Source organism: Sciurus vulgaris (assembly GCF_902686455.1).
Source record: "Sciurus vulgaris genome assembly, chromosome: 2".
Lineage (NCBI taxonomy): Eukaryota > Metazoa > Chordata > Mammalia > Rodentia > Sciuridae > Sciurus > Sciurus vulgaris.
Window position 1 is genome coordinate 91,611,811 of NC_136462.1, and position 16,937 is coordinate 91,628,747.

Below are 16,937 nucleotides of genomic sequence, written 5' to 3' on the forward strand. Positions count from 1 at the left end.
ACTTTCTTAGGACCATAAATTGCTACAACTTCCCTGCAGAGTACTTTGAAAAAGCACAGAAAAAGAATTTCTAAATCATGGATATACTGGGACTCAAAAATTCCACTTTTAGGAATTAAGATGAAAGAAAATACTACAAATGTGCACAAAGATATAACCAGACATTATGGATACAACTCTACCAAAACTGAAAATTTGGAAACAACCCAAGATAAATTGATTAAGTTAATTGTTAAAAACATGGTAAATGGAATACTATGCAGTCATGAAAAGTGAAATAGTATTCAAGGTACCAATTAAGTAGTGGGGGGGGAATTAAACAGTAGTATCTTTGGGGCTGGAGGTTCAATCTCCAGCACCTCACAAAATGGAAAAAAGAAAAGAAAGACAGACAAAAAGATATATATAAAGTGACCTCATTTTGGTTAACATACATGTACTCTGTGCAATCACACCAAATGGCTAAAACTGCTAGAAAATAAAATTAGCTGCTAGGGAAAGAAATCCTCTTTGAAAGAATTTTAAATTTTAAATCAAATCAAAACCTTTAACCAACATGGAATTCCACTGAAGTCAGAAAATAAAGACTTAGAAACAAAAGTTGTAACAAAATTCACAACACTGAAACTACAAAATAATAAAAAAAAAACTGATACAACAAGATAAATAAGATACTGTGCAGGTATTTAAGTAATGATGCAATACAACATTTATTGAACTGGAAAGATGTCCATGTTATATATGTTAAAATTAAATATGCTAAGTTAAAAAACAGACTGCCATATAACACACACTGTAAGATTCCCTTTTTTTTTTTTTTTTTTTTTTGGGTGCTGGGGATCGAACCCTGGGCCTTGTGCTTACAAGGCAAGCACTCTACTGACTGAGCTATCTCCCCAGCCCCTCCCTTTTTAAAATAAATATAAAGTGCACACAGAAGAAAATGAATATATTTGTAATATATCTGTGTGGTAATATTATAGGTGATTATTTTCTTCTTTTTGCTTATGCACAATTTCTAAATTTTTGACAGTAAATACATCCATGTTAGTAACAACAACAACAAAAAAACCCCAAAAGTTAGCTTTTGTTTAAAAACAATTAGTGAAGGCTGTCATGCCTACCTCATGTTCAGTTTAAACTTTTGTACAATAAAACTGGAATGGAGGTCGCAAGAACACCTCCAGAATGGCCAAGTAAGAACTTCTGAAAATCCAATCATCCACAAAAGTAACAACACTGACAAAAACTATCAAAATTGACTTTTTTGGAACTTCAGAAATTATGACAATCCAAGAACTGTTTCTTCAAGAAAAATATCTGAATCTCAGTAAGAAAAACAAGCTCATGAAGTTTTTGTTTAACCTAATTACATTCCTTTCTTCCAAGCTCCTTGAAACTGATGACAGGATTGAAAAACAGCAGTCTGATGCCACAGGAAAAAGTAAAACAGGTTTGCAGGTCCCTGAAGACCAAGCACCTGAGAAGATCAGCAGGTTGCTAAAAACCTCTAATCTCAGGGCTTCTCTATATCTGGTCTCAGGGACTACTCAACATGAAAATCCATACTCAGGGCATCTGTCAAAAACACTTAGCAGCAATCATTAAAGATCATAGCTGCCTATATGACACTAGGAGTTGGAGCTGTCAAAGAAGTAGAACAAAAACTGAAAGGGAAAAAGTGAAGAATGAGATGCCCGTAGGAAATTTAAAAAAATTCCAAAATACTCATGGAAATCTAGTGGTCAGGCAAATGTGTAGGGCAGTGCACACATGCCCGCCCATAGCTGTGCACAGGCCAGGAGAAACCTTAGAAGGTTCTAATCATTCATCTCTGGCAGATCATAGGGTCTGTGCAAGAATGACGTAAAGGTTAAGACAGTTATAAATTATAAAGGAAGTCAATACCAGGAATCGTATTATATGAGTCCATATATATAAAATGTCAACAAGAGACGAATCCACAGAGACAAAATGTGGATTAGTGACTGCGAGAGACTGAGGAAAGTGAGAAATGGTGAATAACTGATAACGGTTACCAGGTTATTTTTCAGAATGATAAAGAATTCTAGAATTAGTGGTTGGTTGTTATACAACTTATGAATATACTAAAAACCATTCAATTGTATGCTTTAAAAGGATAAGTTTTGTGTTATCATATCTTCGTGTTATCATATCTTAAGTTGTTACAAAATTAAAAACTTTATAATCAGCTTTGTAAAAAAAAAAAAAAAAAAATGACCCAACATGGATAACTATCTTACTTCCTCAATACTTTTAACTGGAAAATTTTTGAAGAATTAGTCATTATAAATTAGAAAGTGAAATAAGCCTCCATATAAGGTGTATTTTTGAAAATTTAAAGCACATATATAACTTTTAGCCTTTTAATTTCCCAAACTCTCTTCCACTGATAATTTTAGATGGAATTTAAGGTCCTTTTGAAAAAGCTTTTTTCTGTTTATAATTAAGCTATACTTATTGAAGTGGGGGAATAATTATCAAAACAGTACAGGTTTATATGGAAAATACAGAAAACACAAAAGAGAAAATAAGAAGTTGGTAATGTTACCCAGAGATAACCATTACTGGTGTTTAGCTTCCAGTTTTAAGTTTCTTTTTAAACATGAGCATAATGAGAGAACAATTTAAAAAATGCATGAACATAAAACTAAAATAGGCTCAATGCCTCAAATACCCAAATACACTTACAGTTCTGTCTCCAGTAAAGGTAAGATTTGTTCCATTATCCTTAGCCTATAAACATCGCAAAAAAGAAAATTAATTCAGAAATCTTTACTTGACTCTCAGAAATATAAAGGTTATAAAGAAATAAAAATGTATAAGGAAAACAATTACCTCCTGTTTTTCTCCTAAAAGAGGTAGCCGATGCACAAACTCCCCAGAAAAACTCTATTAAAAGAAACATAAATGGTTTTTTACACGTTGAACAATTAGACCTTTTAATTACTCTATCTAGTCCATTTATATTTAAATTAATTATTGATATTATTAAAAACATGAAGGTCAGTGAAAAATTGGGTAAATGCTAGGTTTGATGATGTAATATTCTGGAAAATAGGTTGAAAAGTCCTCCTGTCAGGTTCAGAAAGAAGATTGTTGGAATGCTTTTGTTGCAATTGTTCATTTTCTCATTTATCATATGGTACACAACAACAGATTTATTTTATTGTTTAACACTTTGTTTTGCAAATAAAAAAAATACCACAAAAAAGAAACATAAATGAAATTAAAGATGTATAAATAGCAAAAGGAAAGTGTGCTTTAAAATACCCAGAAATGGCTAAAGCAAAGCATAATAAACACCACAGGAGTAAATATAATAATAAAGCATCTACAGTCAAAAAATTTCTAATTAACTACAAAAAAGTGGTTAAAACCCTGTTGAAAACTATAAAATAATAAGCCATATTGGCACTCCATTTCTATGTAAGGATAACAAATGTTTAAGAATGACAAAACCTTAAGATATAGGATATCTGCAGAGGATGGATGACAAAATTCCCTCTTATTCTACAAATGAGGAAAATAAGATTGAATAAGTTTTAATGCTACAAATGCAGAAATGGGATTTGAACCTAAGATTCCTGACTCTCAGGTCCACTATTCTTTCTATCATACCACACTTCATGGTTGTAAAAAGACTACATTAATAGCTCATCTTACCAGTTATTGGAAGATAAGGCATTCTCCTTCCTAAGTAGTTAGATTATGTATGTAATTTAACTCTTAAAATTTAATTAGATTGGAGAAGAAAAACCTTACCAAAATGGGTATATGCCATGCATCTGGAAAGAGTATCAAATTTAAAAGTACGGAACCTCAAGCACAAGGATTCAATAGGCAACTTTCCATAATCACATCTAAGAGACCAACCAATTCTCTTAGCATGGGGATAAATTTGGAGAACCAACAGATAATATAAATGTCTCAACATCACATTGTTTCCAGTATTTTTTTTTTTAACCATTCCTCTTCCATTTAAAAGCTATTTTCTTTTCAAGTACATAAAATCTGTTATGACAAGAACCAAATTCTTATATTCAATTACCAATTACTTCATTTGCTTATCAATTACCAATACTTAATTAAAATCTTATAAATAGTCCAGGGTGGTAACACACACCTGAAATTCCAGATACACAGGAAGGCTGAGGCAGGAGGACTGAAAGTTTTGAAGTCAGCCTTGACAATTTAGTGAGACTCTGTCTCAAAATAAAAAATAAAAAGGTCTGGGAGTGTAGCTCAGTGGCAGAGCTACAGTTCAACCCCCAGTACCAAACAAAAACAAATCTTATAAATAAACTTTACCTCTAGTGACTGGATACAATGCCTAGCTTTCAGGGAACTCCCTGCCATTTCAAGGCAATTTGCAAAATACTCCCAAGCAACTTTTTGGGTATTTTTTCAGGGGGGTGGTTGGGGACTGAATCAAAGTCCTTACATATGCTAGGTAAGTGCTGTACCACTGAGATATATCCTCAGCCCCTCCAAAGCAATTTTTAAATCAGTAAGGCAAAGCAAAGACAATCAAAATAACAATTTTCAACATCTATAAAATTTTCTATCAAATGGAGAAACACTGGATTGTGTAGAGGGAAATGAGGGGAAGGGAGGGGGTTAGGGGAAGGAAAGGTAGTGGAATGAGACAAACATGTACCCTATGCACATGTATGATTACATGAATGGTGTGACTCTGCATTGTGTACAGAGAAATGAAAAGTTGTGCTCCATTTGTGTACAATAAATCAAAATGTATTCTGCCGTCATGTATAACTAAATAGATTAAAAAAAAAAAAAAAAAAAAAGAAAAGAAAAGAAAAGAAACCTAAGGAGGAATGCCCACACCATATGAATTCATCTACCCATCTAAATCTACCCATCAATGACTCCCACTTTCACTTCTCTGCTACTTAAAATTCCACCACTAGAAGTACCCTTCTACTCACAGGAAGAGCATAAGTTGTCTAACTGGAAAAACTGGAAAATGATTATATCTGATAAAGTTAAGGGCACATATCTTATGATTCAACAATTTCATTTATCAATAAATACAGCATTGCTATTCTAGAAAAAAACATGTTTGATTCTATTTCTAAGTAAATAGAATTTTATATCAGAAACCACTTATATGATTACGAATATTTAAAGCATCAAAACATATATACTAGTCATCTCTTCTTTCTCTAAAATAAGGTGTAAAACTCCACTCAAAGGCAGTGATACGTCTTTGACTTCAGATTTATAGTAATAAAACATAAAAACTCTAATTTTTCTGGGAACCTATCAATTAAATGAGCCAAGAGAATTAAAAATTTGAGGTGTTGGGCTGAGGCGGTAGCTCAGTGATAAGCATTTGCCTCACACACGCAAGGCACTGGGTTCAATCCTCAACACCATACAAAAATAAATAAATAAAGGTATTGTGTCCATCTACAAATAAAAAATATTTTTTAAAAAAAATTTGAGGTGTTAAGGGCTGGGGATGTAGCTCAGTGGTAGAGTGTTGTCTAGCATGCATGAAACACTGGGTTTGAAAAATAAATAATAATTTATTTTTCAAGCATTAATGTTCATCAACAAATGAATGGATATGATATAATCTTAGAAGAGAATATAAATAAGTCTTATAAGGGAATAAAAGTCTGATACATGCTAAAACACAAACGAACCTTGAAAAGATGTGAAGTGAAAGAATTCAGACCAAAAAGAACAAAAAACTGTATGATTCTACATAAAAGAGGCATCTAGGATAGTCAAATCATACAGACAGAAAGTTAGTAAGGATTAGGAGTGGATGGGAGTGACTATTTAATGGGTATGGAGTTTCCGTTTGGGATGATGAAAGTTCTGGAGACAGACAGTGGTGATACTTAAAGTCAATGAACTGTACACTTAAAAGGTTAAAATGACAAAATATATCTTCCATAATTAAAGAAAAAGTTTGCTTTTTACATTCAAATTACATCCTTTTTTTAAGGAGATGAATATGTAAGTGGTTGACTGTGCACCTATCAAAACAATATTCCCACTTATTTCACCTACCAGAAATAACTGCAGGTGGAAAATGATTATGTGAAAAAAATATAGACATTACACTACCCACATCTTCCATTTCCCACTTTTAAAGATTACCTGGGCTTTAAAGAGTTCACTGCAGTTCTGGAATAATTTTGATGATGTCTGGTATTTCCCAGACAAGCCTCTTTTTTCCTTAAGTTTCTCCAAATATGTCTCTACTTCTTCTCCCTGGAAAAGGGGAGAGATGAAATATTTAATTTACCTGTCACAAATAAAATATTCAGAGGATAACAAATAGATCACCTGCAGTACAAATATTTAGTTTCCTATTTTAAAAATTAATAGCATTAAGCAAAGGCCATAAAACAGTATCCAGGAATCTAATGTTAAATAAACTCTGAAGTACAAAATCCTTGTCTTTTGCTCACAAAGGATAGTTCTCTAGCAATTCTGAGGGAAACTGTCAAGAGTTCGGTTTCTGTCACATGAAAATACACTTAAAAGTGTCACTGACCAACTTAACATCAATAAAAAGATATGCTCATAAGCTAACTACTGTAGCCATTCACAGCCCATCGCTAACGCTCTTCCCCAACCAAAAAAATATAATTTCTATGGTTTCACCTATTAGCTCTGTGATTTTTCTCCCATACCCACATCTCTGATCTTGCCTTCATTAGAAAAAGCTCCAATATCCAATCTCCAACCTTTTGGTTTATCATCTTCATACTTCACTTGTAGCAATCCAAAATAATTGATACCTGCATGTCCTATGAAGACATAATCTGCTCTTAACCAGTTTATATAGTTTCAAATGTCTGAACCTTTTATTGCAAATTCAATTAGTGATCAAGTAAGAAAAAAATATTAATGATAATTCAAACTATATTCTGAAGTGTCATTTCTCTCTAAATTCTTTACTCTTTTCATTCCTTCCTGTCATCATCGACAGCACCAATGTTATATAACAAAAACACAATCACTATCACTGCATAAAAGATCATGCAATGTATGATTTATCAAAATGCATAAATACATTCCACTGTCATGTACAACTAATTAGACAAAATTTTAAAATTAATAATAAAAAAATCATGTAAAACTTTAATATTAAGCAGAGATTCAAAATGCTTATGTTTTGAAAAACTACCAGTGGGCACTTTTTAAAGACCAACTTATCTTTGTAAAGAAATTTCAAGAATAGGAAAAAAAAAATTTTTTTTTAGTTGTAAATGGACTCAGTACCTTTATTTTTATTTATTTATTTACTTTTATGTGGTGCTGAGGATTGACCCCAGTGCCTCCCACATGTCAAGCAAATGCTCTACCACTGGGTTAAAACCCCAGCCCAAGAATAGGAAAATTTTAGGAAAAAAAAAAAAAAAAAAGAACAAGAGAAAGGAATGATGCAAACTGCAAACGGTGGTCTAGAAAGAGAATGAAAGGCCTGAAAAATCCGTCTCAGAGAAATGTATCTTTAATGCTCAAATATCATGCACCATGGCAATACTAAAAAGAATGGTTCATAACCCCTCTCATAGGTCTAAGAGATCAAATTTTTTTGCTGTGCACTCATAGTACAAAAACAATGGTGGATAAATTGTTGCCACTTATTAAGAACCAAAGTAGTAGTATGAAACTCTGGTCACAAACTCAGCTACAGGGGAAGAAAAAAACCCACTAAGATATAAAAATGTCCTTAATGACACACAGTAAAAATTTAAAAATTAATATTATGCCAGGCATGGTGGAGGCTTAGCAGAAGGATTACAAGTTGGAGGCCAGCCTGGGCAATTTAGCAAGACCCCATCTCAAAAATTTAAAAGGGGTAAGGATGTAGCTCAGTTGTACAACACTTGCTAAGCATGCCTGAGTCCCTAGGTTCAATCCCCACTACCTCCACCACCACAACAAAGGATTATTAATAAATATAAATCTGGATCTGTGAGAGCATGCCTTTTTTAATCACCTAAGTAACAAAATGAGAAGTTTGCAAAATATGATAAATGACTGTCTTGAGAAAAGCACTTTGTAATTGTTTTGACATGTGAGCTAAATGTGACCTTTTTTTTTTAACTTGACTGACAAACTACGGTTATTCAGACTGTGATCTGGGACATATTCTCCTGAAAATGAGCTATAACTTCAAGGAAGAAATTGATAATATTACTTTCAGTGATTAAACTTGAGTTTTCAAGTAAAAACTGAAATTTCAGAGCACTCTATCTGCTATATGAGATAAATGGTTTCCAATAGTTATGGAACTATTGATTGATATGGATAAGAAAGTAGAAGGTAAGAGTTACTAACAGTGTAATTTACAATTAACTATAAAATGAGTTAGTATTTGAAAGATTTATATAATTACATCAACCAATATTTCCTACATGACTAATGAATGATATTAAAATCATGCATGGGTAAAAGATCCATTCAAAGTGCATTTTATATTACAGGATACAAAAAAGTTCACTACTATGATTTCAGATTTCACATTCCAACCAATCTTTATGAAACCCCACTGATAAAAAATAAATAAAAAATTCAAACCTCCCCTTAAGAGTTTCGGAATATATCCCTAATTATCTGAAAGATTACTCAAATTTCAATCCTTTTCCCAACAATGTATCTGTATGAGGTTAGATTTTCAACATACACTTCAACCCATCACAATAGGTTAAAAAAAGAGATATAGGAAACTGTTCAATTAAAAAGCTCTAGAAGTCAAGCATGGTGATGCACCTGTAATCCCAGCAACCTGGGAGGCTGAGGCAAGAAGTTAGCCTCAGTAACTTACCACAATTCTGTCTCAAAATAAAAAATAAAAAGGACTACAGATGTAGCTCAGTGGTAGAGTGCCCCTGGGTTCAATCCCTAATACAGGGGTGGTGGGGGAGAAAGAAGAGAGTGATCTGGAAGAATGCAAAATAATGTTAACCCTCCCAGTTTTATGAAAAAGTTATTTTTATTAAAAATGTTATTTATAGCAACATGTAACAAGTTATAATTGCTACTTTGAAATAACATTAAATATTTTTGTATTTCCTCCCTTTTAATTTTTAAAAGGAAACCCATGTGAACAAAGGCTTTTGGTATCCACAATGATTTTAAGAATGCTAAGATTTCTGTCAGCATGGTGGCACAGGTCTGTAAACCCAGTGACTTAGGGAGGCTAACACACGAGGATCACAAATTCAAGGCCAGCCTCAACACTTAGCAAGACTCTATCTCAAAATTTCAAAAAAGTGTCCCTGGGTTCAATTCCCACTATCAAAATATTTTTAAAAAATTGACAGAAAAATAATAAGAGTTCTAAGACCATAAAGTTTGAGAATTGCTGATATAGAGGTCTATAAACTGAGAAGAATCAATTTTAGTTACAGCTCTACTTCTCCATCAACTATATGACATTCTCTCTTCTATAAAATTAAAAGGTTGGGGCCAGATGACCTCTAAGGTCCAAGAAAAATCTGTAATTTTATGTTCCTTACCTTGAAGTTGTAGATTTCATTGTAACAATCGGCACTTTTCAGAAACCAGGTAATGTTCAAAGACAAATCACAAGGTTCTCCATCAACTATAAAGGAAAAAATCATTATCAACAAAAGATGATTACCAAATGAAGCATTTTTCCAAAAAGCATTTTCCTGTCATATTCTATGTATTTTCTACCCTCTACCTAGATACTCAAAGATCATCCCTTCTCCAAACGTAAGGGAATGGAATAACATATACAAAAACAACTGAATATTCTTCAGATAAAAGTATAGTTATTCACAGAAAGGGGTAATAATTAAGTAGTTTTTTTATTCTTTTGAAAATGTGGATCTGTTTCTATGCCTTAAAAACCCCAATTTCTAGATCTCTACTGGAAAAATCTGGGAGGGATAAAAATAGTCCTAAGTTAAAACCAAACTTCTAGTAATCAAATATTTATTGAGCAGAGCATACAAAGGTACAACAGCACAGGATTAGGCCAAAGAAAGAAATGGACAGAAACAAATCATTGAAGATACTTAAAGAGGCTACACTCTAGTTGAAGAGATACGGAATAACATGAGGGATGTCACGAAGCAACATTCACAACTGTTACACAGTGGTTTAAATATAAGTTCCACTGAAGAAAAAAATCGTGGCTTGGACCTTGAAAGACATCAAGAATGGATACAAAGAGCAATTAACAAAAAGCAAGTATGGCTGGGAAAGGCAGGAAAAGCAAAAGCAAAGACAGTATTAGATTTTTTTTTCGAAGTTCACCATAAGAGAGGCCTCATGAAGTCATGGAAACATCATATAACTGATTAAACATAGTTTGGAACTTATTCTAATAGATCAAGGCACTATTCTGAAGACTTGGGAATGTAAATCTAACTATTTGACTGATTAGCTAACTCATCTGGGGGAAATCAGCATTCCCCTTTATCTTTGATTCCAGCTCTGGAAAAGGACAAAATACTAAAGACTCCCTGCTTTCTACAAATATGACAAGCATTCAGGAATCTACCTCTGGTTTATAACAAAAGAAGCAACCTAATTGTAAGCTTCCCCCCACCTTTTTTTGTTTTAAATTGTTTTCTTAGACTAAAATTTTTAAATAACCAACACATTTTTCATAGAAATGTGATAGAATATGCAAAAATTTGATCTGTTGAGTATAATTTATGGAAATGATATAAAGGATACTGTAATCTGGCTACGAACTATTCAGACGAATCCCTGCAGAGATAGGATTAATAAATTAAAAGTCAGTAAGAAAACATTCCCTAAAAAAGATAAGCAAGGGAACTGAGCTGCAAAAATGTTGCTGTTTATGTTAAAAAACAACTAAGTTTAGAACTCTGAAAGGAAGGCCTGTCTAGAGATAATGAAAATGGTCCCGTCTATGCCATTGAAGACTATATACCATACTCACAAAGTATAAAATCAAAGGCAAGTGGTACACAGAAGTAACAAAAAATTGAGGGAGCCTCAAATCCTCCAAAAAACTTTAAAATATACAGTTTGTTCAAATTGATGGCATATTAGATCAAAACGCAGGTGAGAAAAATACTACTATCTAAAAGAGCACCCAAGCCAAGAGAGGTGGCACCTGTAATTCCAGCTACTCAGGAGGTTGAGGCGGGGTGGACTGTAAGTTTGAGGCCAGCCTCAGCAACCCAATAAGACCCTGTCTCAAAATAAAAAATTAAAAGGGCTGCAGATGAAACTCAGTGATAACAGCACCCTTAGGTTCAATCCATAGTACCACAAAAATAAAAGAGTACCTAGTACACAGTATTTAACAGCTACTTACTAAACAATTAAAAATTGTTAATTAAAAACAAAATCATCGAACTATGTCTTATAACTTTGCACTTTCTGGAGAGAGGTATGTTTAGAAGTACATATTAGTTAAAAATAGGTAGTGCACACTTATAATCCCAGCAATTCAGGAGGCTGAGACGAGATTTCAAGTTCAAGACCCGCCTTAACAACTTAGCAAGACCCTGAATCAATATTAAAAAATAAAATAGGGCTTGGATTGTAGTTCAGTGCTAACAAACTCCTGGATTTAGTCCCCAGTTGAAAAAAAAAAAAAATAGAAGTACACAGCAATCATCTAGATTTCATCCATCATCTTGACACTGAACTTCTCATGACCATTTATTCTCTAAAATAAAGCCAGTTTAAAAACTAACAGGAAGTTTTTCTTTAATACACAATGGGATAGTTTAGATTCAGATACAGTGGTTATCCCCCTAGACAAACTGGTTTTGTTCTACAGAATCCCTATTTTCTGGTAATATGTCTAAACTTCATCTTCACTGAGGTGGTAAAATACTCCTTTGGTAATGAAAAGATTCATTGAACACATTTGTTCAGAGCCAATGTTCTGACAAACCTAGATCATGTTTTCAATAAACATCTAGCAAGCATACAAGTGTAAAATAAGTGTTATCTTTAACTCAGAACAGAGTAAAACACTATGCAATCAACCAACATAATTACATATAATTCAACTAAGATGATTGACTGTTATATACATAATGTATAACTACTTATACATAGACATACTATATTATTTAGTTAACACAAATTCAATATAGTATAAATAAGTATATGACATAATATATAATACTGTATATAACAGAGTATATCCTCATGTATAATAAACTGAAAAAACAAGAGAAGAAAATAAAGTTCACAGAAGTATTCTGAAAAGTACTTAATGAAAGGACATCAGTTATACCAAATGTTTATACCTAGACAGTGCTGGACTACCAAATTTCCAACCTTGAAAATACACTACAAGTGAACGATCAGAAGTGAAAAATGGGTAACTTAAAAATTTTATTTATAACTTCAAAACTCAAGTAAATTCATGAAATTCAAAAACTTACATTTCAGGAAGATAGTGGTATTTCTGAAGAGGATCTTTCCAAAACTAAAATAATTTTTCCCCTGCAAAGATTTAAAAAAGAAAAGAAAAAAGATAATTAGCATCAGATCACTTCAATTCCCACAACAGAATATAACTACTTAAATGTATAAAATATTCAAGTTAGCTTTTCCCCCCAAGTTATTTTTCTTAACTAAAAAATAGTAACACCTCTCCTTTTAGTGAAATTTGATCACAATCAAAATGCAGAATTTTTTCCCACAGGCCACAAAGCAAGGACTCTAGAAGAGAGGCCACAAGAAAGCTCAACCTATTTTCATGGGTCTTACCCATGAAATAAGCAACTCATTTCCTCTACTCACTAAACACTGTCCAAACAACCAATTGAGGTTTTTGGTTTCTTTCCGCCCCCCCTCCCCCCCAATAATTATTCTATAAGAGTCTTACTTTCAAATCTAAGACTTAACTATACATCATTTTAGGAACAAGGAAAAACCTAAAAGTGAGAACAAGTTCTTCACCAAGTGAATAAAAGCTATAATGCCTGCTATAAATTTACAGTCAGCAAGCAAAGCAGAATGAAACAAAAAGGCCAATGTGGTTTTCACAGGGCTAATGCTTTTTTTTTTTTTTTTTTTTTTTTTTAGCATGTCGTGCCTGCACCTGGTTTTTGTTCTATGAAGGACAAAATGAAATTTTTAAAAGTGGGAGAAGCAGAGGAAGTCCACCTGACAAGTTAATTGTCCAAATTTTAAAAGATTAGCCTTACATTTTAGAATTGTTTCTTCCACTTTAGCCATTCCAGTTTGAAAACAGATCTTTAAATACCTAGGCTTCCCAATCTTAGCAAATCTTAGAATAACCATTTTAAAGTTAAAATAGAACCATTTCGAAAGCGGAAATTACCCAGAAACAAAAGAGTTCAGAGGAAAAAAGAAACGAAGACGTCTATGTACATATCCTTCTAATCCAACTTGGGGTCACTGTACTCTGTAAAACTTCAGCTGAAAAATAAATCACTACCTGAAATACCAAGTTTAAATATCTCTCAAGTCAGGCACTGAAAGTTGTTACTTTGCGATAAGAACCTGTTCTACCGCTCCTCTGCGCTGCTTAAGTATCCTTGACATTCCGCCCAGCCTTTACACCAAGTGAAAGGCTTTTCGCTCCAAGGAGGTGGTCCCAGCTGGTGCGCTACACCGATTCTCCCGGAATCCCACCCCTTCGGGCGCAGCCTTTTGCTGAACCTTCATGAACCCCTTGGGCCGCCGTAGCCCCACCTCTTGCTCCTCCAGGCTCAGTCGCTACTCTTAACACTCACCGACGGTATCGGAATGTGCCACTTGGATCGATCGGCAGCAGACACGGGTGACAGTCCTACGCCAAAAAGCGATAATGGGTACAGCTGAGGCCCCAAAAGAAGAAGAATGACAGGTAACACCTGAAGCCACGCAGCTGCCGCCATCTTCACAGCCATGGAGTGCCTACTAAAAGCATTTCACCTCCTTCCGGTTTGTCCCGCCCTCTTCCGGCTCTGCTCTGAGGGCGGGATCATCCGGGTCCTCGAAAGCTCGTGGGACTTGTTTGTTTTGCAACCTAGCGGCCACTCGCTCAGACAGTCGTCCTAGTTCAAGTGTGAGTTTGGACCTATTGCGCATGCGTCATCCTATGGTAGCCTTGTCATTTGGATGAGGATGATCTCCCCAAGCCACTGAAGCCTCAGGCTTCTCCTCTGTCTTACATTCCTTAAAGGGTTTGAGGACCAAGCAAGCGCTCTCCTCTCTCTTCCTCCTTCTTGCCTCAGTCCCTCAGTCCTAAGTCCAACGGGGTCAGAAGTCTGGAGAAGCGGTCATTCTGGCTGCCTGATTGGCGTCCACTAGCGAGTTCTCCGATTTGGGAGCTGTTTAAGCAAAGGCTGGAATTTGGCACTAGTATAATAGATAACCTTCAAAGAGCCCTGAAAACTACGAAGCCGGCACTTCCCTTTCGAACTAAAATCGGGGAGAGAGTGGGTTAGTTTTCTGCTACTGAGGTGGAACTGCAGCAGCTTTGCTCCAATCAGGAGGCCGTTTCCTTTGCTTCCTGGTTCTCACGCTCTTTTTACCTTCTAAGGCTCATTGTATACACGCCTTCTCCACTGCGAACAGTTTCGGTCCCTAATAAAAGCACAGTCCTCATCAGTCACCCATAATCAAGAAAAATTTGCCACGGTAATACCTGTAGAAATGCTAGTTGCGCTTTAAAAATCCAAGGAGCAAGAACCAAGATCTGTCACTCCTTAAGAAACTGGGGGAGGGGCTGGGATTGTGGCTTAATGGTAAAGCGCTTGCCTAGCACGCCTAGCACGTGTGAGGCAGTGGGTTCGATCCTAAGCACCACATAAAAATAAATAGAGGTATTGTGTCCATCTACAACTAAAAAAATTAATAAAAAGATTAAGCTACAATAGATGCTTGAAGAAATAGAACCTAGGGGAGACCCCATTTACCAGAAACTTGACGATGGTGAAATGCTGGTCATAATTTAGAAACACCGCTAGTTGGCTTTCTATAAAGATCGCCCTAGGCTGTGGCCTGAGAGCTGAGAGCCAATCGGAGAGACAAAGAAGCCATGGCAGCAGCCGAGAAAGAGGAAATAAGGTAAAGACCAAATGCTCTTGCAGGGACTGACCCCAGGGAGGACTGAAAGTACTTTGAAAACAGCCTTCTGGTTTTGAAGTTTTTATTGGAAAAAAAAAAAAAAGTTTTTTACATTTCTTATGTGAATGTTAGGTATTTGTGTGCTTTATCATTTTTACTCAATTTTACAGGGAATTAGCTAATGTTAATAGTCTCGCAAAATATTTTCAGGATGGTTGAATAACATTAACAGTGAAAAAGTTGCCATCATAACACTTAACATGAATTTCAAGCATGTTGCTTTCGGAGTACACTTTATACCCTCCTCCTACTATGTCACTCCAGAGCTACTGCTTCAAATGTGGAAAGAGTAGACTGCAAAGTCTTCACACTTGATCACAAGAAACAGTAACAAAAACTGAATTTAATGAAGGATATAATTGCTTCCATGATAAGAAAAAAATTTAGTAGGACTAAGTTTATGTTTCTGTATGGACTTGTTTTCATATTTTGACGTTTGTGTCCAAAAAAAAAAAAAGATCATGGACATGCTGAATACAGATGTATTCAGCCACAACTCTGCATGAAAGCCAATGTTTTGTTTTTACAGTTGTTTTAATCCAGTGAAGACTAAGTTAAATACACATACTCAAATAGCAATGTACATCTTGTTCATGTTTTGTTCTAGAAACATTTCTTCTGGAAATTTAGTTTAGTTTTGTTTTGATATTTTTTTAGTTGTCAATGGACCTTTATTTTACTTATTTATACATGGTACTGAGAATTGAACCCCGTGTGTCGCATATGCCAGGCAAGTGCTCTCCCACTGCTACAATCCCAGCCCTGGAAATTTAATTTTAAAAAACATTTACCTCTGGATTGTCAGCAGCAGCATCTTAAAAAGCAAAAGGTTTTCCTTCTGTGATTGTTTCTAATTCTACTACTTTGCAATACCTTTCTTAGAGTATTTGTCAGATTTTATTGTGATTCCTGGCTAGGCTTTTACAGAAAGTATGGACATAGTCCTTCCTATCTTGTCTAGAGCCCAAAACCCAGTAAGAATATATTCTGAAAATATTTTGCTGATTAGGTGAGTAAGTTGTTTTTGTTGTTGTTTGGTTTTAGTTTTCATTTGTTTTTGGAGTGGTTTTGTTTTTTTCCTTTGTTCTTTTGGATTTTACTGTTACAATCATAATTTTAGAAGAACCCTTCCTCATAGGTGACAGTGCTTTTTCTCCTTTGCTTTCAGAGTAATCCCAAAATTTGATATTTTGTTGTTTAACTTGGATATTTTACAGAAGGATATCAGTTCTGCAACACTTATGCCATTGTATTACATGAAGTTGTTGTAACACAATTTTGGATTGCACAAGACTCCAAAGGTTTATTTTGCATCTTCAAACTATAGTTAGAAAAGGTACAAAAATTGGATTCACAAACACTATGTAAAATACATTTCTTAAAATGTCTTTTAGTGTTGAAGATGAAGCTGTGGATAAAAACGTTTTCAAAGACTGCAGCAAGATTGCTTTCTACAGGTAAAGAAAGTAAATATATTACCTAGATCAAACCATTTCTGGCCAGATGCGGAGTTGCACACCTGTAATCCCAGCTACTTGAGAGGCTAAAGCAGGAGGATCACAAGTTCCAGGCCAGCCTGGACAACTTTGTGAGAGACCCAGTCTCAAAATAAAGAGCTGGGGGTGCAACTCAGTGCTAAAATACTTGCATAGCATATACAGGGTCCTGGGTTCCATCCCCAGAACCACAAAAAAATTTTTTAATTAAAAATTCTGACAATATTTCAAAATTAATGCTATTAGACTTTTGAGAATTGATAGGCTAAGGAAAGGGTCAGTTAGGAAATATAATGATTAAGGAATTATTCAGGCAGGAGA

The 16,937-nt window shown here is 34.6% G+C and overlaps 2 protein-coding genes across 14 annotated transcripts in view; one reads left to right on the forward strand and one right to left on the reverse strand.

The window, feature by feature from the left end:
• Positions 1 to 14,321, reverse strand: part of TMEM87A (transmembrane protein 87A) — a 53,426-nt gene extending 39,105 nt beyond the window's left edge. For 2 of the 8 annotated variants that reach the window (XM_079126140.1, XM_079126133.1), the window contains exons 1-6: positions 13,743 to 14,311; positions 12,423 to 12,483; positions 9,534 to 9,619; positions 6,157 to 6,270; positions 2,860 to 2,913; positions 2,713 to 2,757 (exon numbers count right to left, since the gene is read on the reverse strand). In XM_079126140.1, the coding sequence (XP_078982266.1) occupies positions 2,713 to 2,757; positions 2,860 to 2,913; positions 6,157 to 6,270; positions 9,534 to 9,619; positions 12,423 to 12,483; positions 13,743 to 13,898 (516 nt within the window). In that variant the 5' untranslated portion in view covers positions 13,899 to 14,311. Of the gene's footprint in view, positions 1 to 2,712; positions 2,758 to 2,859; positions 2,914 to 6,156; positions 6,271 to 9,533; positions 9,620 to 12,422; positions 12,484 to 13,509; positions 13,658 to 13,742 lie in introns of those variants that run through there. The other 6 variants (XM_079126135.1, XM_079126137.1, XM_079126136.1 and 3 more) reach the window with 6 other exon arrangements.
• A 226-nt stretch (positions 14,322 to 14,547) lies between these two features.
• The window catches only part of GANC (glucosidase alpha, neutral C), a 79,190-nt gene continuing 76,800 nt past the window's right edge, over positions 14,548 to 16,937 (forward strand). For all 6 annotated transcript variants that reach the window (XR_013761668.1, XM_079126129.1, XM_079126125.1 and 3 more), the window contains exons 1-2: positions 14,548 to 15,060; positions 16,515 to 16,577. Coding sequence is in view for 5 of the 6 variants with exons in the window: in XM_079126129.1 (XP_078982255.1) it covers positions 15,032 to 15,060; positions 16,515 to 16,577 (92 nt within the window). In the remaining variant the exon portion in view is untranslated. The remainder of the gene's footprint in view (positions 15,061 to 16,514; positions 16,578 to 16,937) is intronic.